The 6,397-nt window shown below is 42.3% G+C and overlaps 1 protein-coding gene across 1 annotated transcript; it reads left to right on the top strand.

Annotated features, from left to right (window-relative positions):
- Nucleotides 1-573: 573 nt before the first annotated feature.
- Nucleotides 574-3,435, top strand: LOC147462078 (mRNA cap guanine-N(7) methyltransferase 1-like). Its single transcript, XM_086509524.1, has 3 exons — nt 574-644; nt 871-1,575; nt 2,456-3,435. The coding sequence occupies exons 1-3, from the start codon at nt 589-591 to the stop codon at nt 2,742-2,744; spliced, it is 1,050 nt and encodes a 349-aa protein (XP_086365650.1). The 5' UTR covers nt 574-588; the 3' UTR covers nt 2,745-3,435.
- Nucleotides 3,436-6,397: the final 2,962 nt, after the last annotated feature.

Consider the following 6,397-nt stretch of genomic DNA (forward strand, 5'->3'; position numbering starts at 1 on the left):
TTGCTGAGCTTTACCATTTTTGGATCCATTCGAGATAAAACCAAGGATTCCTGTTGGCAATCTTGCAGAGCACTAACATATTACCGAGCCAATAGGAGGGAATTTGGGTGAGCGGACGACAATTTATTGAGGATAAAGTATACATTACTTACGAAACCAACAAAATGAAATATTGAGAACCACCAATCACACACACACACTACCTTGATGAAAATAGCTCTTGTAGCTATGGTAGCACACTTGTGCTTTGAAAAGGACCCCTAACATTGCCTTCTTGCCTTACCGAGGGATCTTAGTAGCCAAAGGTTAAAAGCAGGGTGAGGGACCCACAAGGATGGTGTAAAGTGTGGATGATAAGGGTGTCAAAGAAGGGAGTTGTGGTAAGTGTGGTGAGATATTATGAAAGGGACACCCATCTAAGTGTGAGTCTAGAAGAAAAGGGCCTTCCCCACATAATGGAATTTCACAAAGAAGAATGTACAATGTTAGCTTTTTCCTATGATCAAGTTGAGTGTTCTTAAATACAAAGGAGTAGATGTTGCATTTTGTGTGTGCCATCTCCCTTCAGTTCTCCTTCAGACAACAGACATGAATCGATCATACACAATCACTAGATATGCTACCAGACCAAGCTTGATTTCTAGGTGTTGAATATTGATTTGATCAATTATATAAATCCACTATATTACCTAAGAATTCATCTGATATTTCTCTTTGTCAACCAATATAATCTCCCATTACATGCATTATATTACATAAGAATTCATCTATTATTTCTCTTTGTCAACCAATATGATCTCTGATCATAACGCATGTGTTCAATAAAGGCTGTTATCTTCGGTCTTATTTCATCATGATCTCTTGTCACAGTGCTCATGTTGCCAATGCATCATCTCAAGGAGACATTGAGTGCTATCAGCATGTGATTGCACAACATTATAGACAACGCTGCAATAGAACGCTTGAAGAGAGAGAGGCAAGCCCTATTATTCACTTAAAGAAGCTGCACAATTGGATCAAAGAGGTTTTAATAAGGATGTATGCACAAAAGGGAAATGTGGTGCTTGACATGGCTTGTGGTAAGGGTGGAGATTTGGCAAAGTGGTACAAGGCTGAGGTAAGACTATATGTGGGAGTGGACATTGTAGAAAGCTCCCTCCAACAAGCAAGGAAGAGGTACCAAGAGCTCACAATCAAGGCCACTAACAACCATACTACTCGTCATACATACGGTATATCTAGACATAGCAATAAAGGCTTTGCAGCAAAGTTTGTATGCGTGGATTGCTTTACAGATTCATTATCAGTGCATGTGAGAGCACATGTGCCAAGTGAAAATGGTTTTGACATATGTAGTTGTCAATTTGCATTACACTATTCATGGTCATCCATGGGGCGAGCTCGAGCAACACTTGCAAATGTTGCTGCTCTTCTTAAACCTGGAGGGTACTTTATTGGCACCATTCCGGACTCAAATGTGATTCTTGGAAAGCTTCGTAGATCTAGTGGTGGAGAATTTGGCAATAGGCTCTACAAGGTCAAATTCGAGAGACAACAACATGCAAAAGCCTTAAGGTAAATGTTGCTTTTCAAGAAGAAGGTGGTATAGACGTTTCTGAAAAAAGAGGGAGGAATGTGAAAAAAGAGAAAGCTAGTTGATGGGTATCTTTAAAAAGGAAGAGGTCTCTCTCTCTCTCTCTCTCTCTCTCTCTCTCTCTCTCTCACACACACACACACACACACACACACACACACACACATATACACACATCTCACAAGCAAGCACCCAAGGAAAACACATACACCATGAGAGAGGGGAAAGTTGTATGAAGGCAAGTGCACAAGGAAGGTGTGTAGGTGAGAGCCTAGAGGTATTCTTAAGGTCCAACCCATCATGAGAAATTTGTGTGGCAATGAGTTAGTTCACATGATAGTGTGGTTGGCAACTTGCCGAGGTGAGTTCCCATGGAAGAAATATGAAAACTTAAGAGAGAGGGAGGGATTTCCTTTCTAAGAAATATGAAGGAAAAAAAAGTAGGTGAGAGAGAGTGTGCGCCAAAAAGGCATGTCTTTCCTCCCATTTAATGAGCAAACCCTTTTTACTCTTTGTCTTCACTTGTGGTTGCCATCTTGCCGTTTGGAAACTTGTTGGCATCATGTTGCCAATTTCTAGTGGAAACATTCCATGTGAACCAAAAACAATTGGCAACATGTTGCCAACATTTTGTAAACCAAGCACTCATGTGAACTATACCAATGACATGCCGAACTGCATGCTCTCAAACAAGCAGTGGTGGGCATAGATGAAACAAAGAGTGAAGAAATTGCTCTGTAAAAGGGTCTTGCACTAGCCCATTTTGTCCTTGTTTTCACCCATGACAATAGCAGGAAAATAGCTAGACCATGGATTAGTCCTTGCATGCTCCTAATGCAACCTTGAAACTCATGGATGCAGGTACGGCGAGGACCCTTATGGACTACAATATGAGTTCCATCTCGAGGATGCGGTCAATCATTGCCCAGAGTGGCTCGTACCTTTTGATGAGCTAAAAAACCTTGCTCAACAATATGGTCTAGAGTTGTCCTTAAAGAAGAACTTCCATGAATTTGTGAAAGAGCACATGCAAGTTCCCAACTTGGTAGAGTTGATGCATAAGTTGGATGCTCAAGGTACCATTTCGTCGGAAGAGTGGGAATGTGTCTCTATCTACTTGGTTTTTGTCTTCCGAAAGAGGTCCCACTAATGTTGATTAATCTGACATTGAATAAATGAAGAGACTTTCAATGGCCTTAACTACCACTATTTTGTTGGTTTACAACCCTTGGCTCTACTAACCAACCTACTCAATAGCTTCTTGCAACCGGCATAAAGGCATATCAACAGCCGTTGATAATATCGCTAGATTATAATGAAATGTTTTTCTTTTATGGTGAAACATTTCACATTGTAAAGCAAAGAGAGCTTGAAACCTTCTTTGAACTTATTGTTTCCTCCAACATTTTGATTATTGAAAGTCCCAACTAGAATCGGGTATCTTGATTAAAATGGCTAATCAAATTCTCATACAAGATATGGTCTATTGGGACTCATCTCCATGCTCATTGTAATGCTGCTTTGTCCACTTTGTATCATGTGTCCCTCCTCAATTGACCTAGTATGCTCTAACATTCAATTTTTGGTGCATCTTAATCATCACACCTACTCCTGAGGCGGATGGGCTGCCCATCAAAAATGGGTGCCAGCCTTGCAACCACATGAATCAAAGCCAGCACCTCCCACTTGCAAGGTTGATGCCCTAACCACCTTGTGTGCGTGCATCGTGTGACATGGGTGCCAAACATAACATTTTTAACTAAATTCACATGCCCACCATCCCCTATCCTTGTTTACTAATTGTGTCCTTGTTTACTTTTTACCGATGGAATGGTGCCATGCATCTCGTGACTCCCGCCTGCAATTCCCCACCGTGGATCCCATGGTTGGGGCATCATTGAAGGCCTTGTGTTACTAAGTGTTGAAACACCCCCCCCCCCCCCCCCCCCCCCCCCCCCCCCCCCCCCCCCCCCCCCCCCCCCCCCGCCCCAACACACACACACACACACAAACTCTCATCATCAGTCTCACTTTAATGACCTAATTGTTTTTTATTTCACGATGTGTAACTCTCTAACTCTCTTGAAACCATGCGAGCCGTGTAAGCAATCATAGTTACATATGTAAAACAATTGTGGCACATGTGGGTGTGGCCAAAGCATGCACATTGTACTTGATAAGCCATGAGAACATTGGTCAAATTTATGTTCACAAGTACGGATGCAAGCTCACAATCAAGTACACATCTCACTCATGTGGGAGTCTTCTACGCAAATTAGATGCTTGTGCAAGCGTCTCGCTGTCAAGGTTGTGTGCATGTAAAAATGTGTGAATGTACTAAGTACCATGTGGGTAAACCATGTAAGTACTTGGGAAGCCCAAAGAGCCTTGAAAAAGGTGCACTAAGAGTAGATTTGCATAGGTGGGGTAGAATCGCAGCTACTTGTCAAAAAAATTGTCACTATTTGTTAACTCTAGCATGCGTGAAAGAGACACATTTTTAGAAGAGTGGGGGGTAGAGAAGTGTGTTTGCTGACTCTACCGGTTTTGAGAGTGTTTAGACTAGAAAATAGTGTTAGCTTATGTAATCAAGTGGGGTTTAATCTTCGCCTGTGCAAGCACACCCTAAAAACCACAAGGCTCATACTCTTTTAGGCAATAAAAGTAGGTCCACTTCTTGCCAACAAAATCGTCTTTTGCCAAGTACCCATGAGTGCAACATCTGCAAAATGTATGCGGTCCTTATGTGTTTATGAGCAAGATATGCATGTATGAGACAACATGCAGGTGTATGAGCATGATATGTGAGACTGGTATGCATCTATGAACCCAAAGCAACACCACCACCAAGTAGAAGGCGTAAGCAGATGACACCATGCCCAAAGTGAAAGAGGTGCTTGTCTTGTGAAGTTTAAGGTAAGGTTGAGGCATATTTTTTGGAAATAATTTTTCTTTTCAAGCTTCACCTTCAATGCATGCGCAAAGGGTAGAGGCAAGTGCTTGAAATAGTCTCACGCAATCCCTCCCATTGGTCTTTTCTCTACCTCTTGTGCTCTTCTCTTATTTGAAGCCCTTTCTATGCATTGCCTGCTCAAAAGTGTTGGTGACACACTAACATCTGTGACCCCCAAGTGGTTGGGGGTGTGGGGGGGCTGCCCAACTCTTGATGGGTTTGACAATAAGCATTAATTTGGTCTTCCCATGTGAGACAACAATCAAGCAGGTTGCACGTCCCTACACCTACTTCCACCTTTTCCTCATATGAAGGAAAGAAGAGAAGAAAGCATATAAAAGAGAGAAACATTGAGTAAGAGATGATTATATAGAGATACATGTAGACTCTGTAAAAGAAACAAACATTGAGCAAGAGATGCATATGTAGATATAGATGTAGATATGAAGAGAAGAAAGCATATAAAAGAGACAAATATTGGATGAGAAATGCAAGTGAATGGTCGCCATAGCACGCTCATTCAAGTCATCCCACTGATCATCAGTGTACGCATTCTCTCTTCTTGCACGCAAGGGTGCTATCAAGCCTTTGTTGATCAAAACATCTTGCATACTTTGCCGCCAAATGGCAAATTTGAACCATCAAACTTTTTGATGTAGTACTCTTCTCTTTTGGAAGCACTACTCGTAGACATGACTCAAGAGAATGTAGCCAAAAACTTTATGGCAAATTGCCTAGGATAATTTTAGCAGAGTTTCCCCTAGAACAGGAGCAAAAACTCAAACCAAAAGTAATAAAATCATTGTGTAAGAACAGCTAGAAGTGCCAAGAAACGCATAAAAAGGACTCATGAGAAAAATCCGGCAAAGTCTCCTCTATACGAGGAGTAAACTCTCAAACCCGACAGACCAAAAGTAACATGTAAACTGCTCAAAAGAATCACTGGGCATAAATTTCTCAAAACCACTATTGTGTGACTCCCAACTCTGCATCAAAAGCACAAAAAGATGTCCAGATACATATCCTATGGCGAGGGTACCATAAGAGGGAAACTCCACCAACCTGTATCACCGAAGGTATCTCAACATTCGAGAATACCCCAGCTCAAAGATAACCTCATGCTATCGACCCTCCAAAGGCTAAACCAGACACAAAATGAGTAACCACAGTCTCAAAAGGGGCTCTTTTGGTCCGAGACTCAAAACCAGCCGAGAAAACTGCCAAAATAGCCAAAAAATGGCTCCACACGTAGTACAACGGGCAGTGTCCGCAACTCAACGTACATGAGTGATTGCGCTTAAACAAGTGCCAAGAGCTTTTGCGTACAGTAAAAAGTACCCTACAGGGATATGTGCTCTCAAAAGAACTCAATAGCACTGTGGTGTGCTAAAGCAAACATGCATCTGTCAACACATCTTACCGCAAAGAAACTGTTGTTGATATGATGGTTGCCAAAATCGCCTATCAAAGCGATGTGTTTGTAATGTCTAGAAACCTAGAGAAACTGGTGTAGGTGGGCTCAAAAAACCCCCTGTGTACCTGCGTGTCAATGTCAATATGTGCCAACTTTTGCCACCGGGCAAAAATGTGCTAGTTGAATAGCCACCAAAGGTGCTCGGACTCAAAAAAGTATCATAGAGCATTATCGATGCACTTGGTGCCGATGCTGGGTGTCACTCCTCTATGGTAGAGGCACCTCACTCGTGCACGTGGCAAGCATAGCCGTCTGCCAGAAATGGTCGTCTGCGGGAACGCTAGTGTTGGGGTCGGAGTCAAACATCCACCGCAAGAGTCGGTGTCGAGGTGCAAACACAGTGTCAAAACCAGTGTAGAACGGCAAAACGTCGATG

The sequence above is a fragment of the Adiantum capillus-veneris genome, chromosome 3, assembly GCF_014529385.1.
Source record: "Adiantum capillus-veneris isolate H3 chromosome 3, ASM1452938v2, whole genome shotgun sequence".
NCBI classification, from domain to species: Eukaryota; Viridiplantae; Streptophyta; class Polypodiopsida; order Polypodiales; family Pteridaceae; genus Adiantum; species Adiantum capillus-veneris.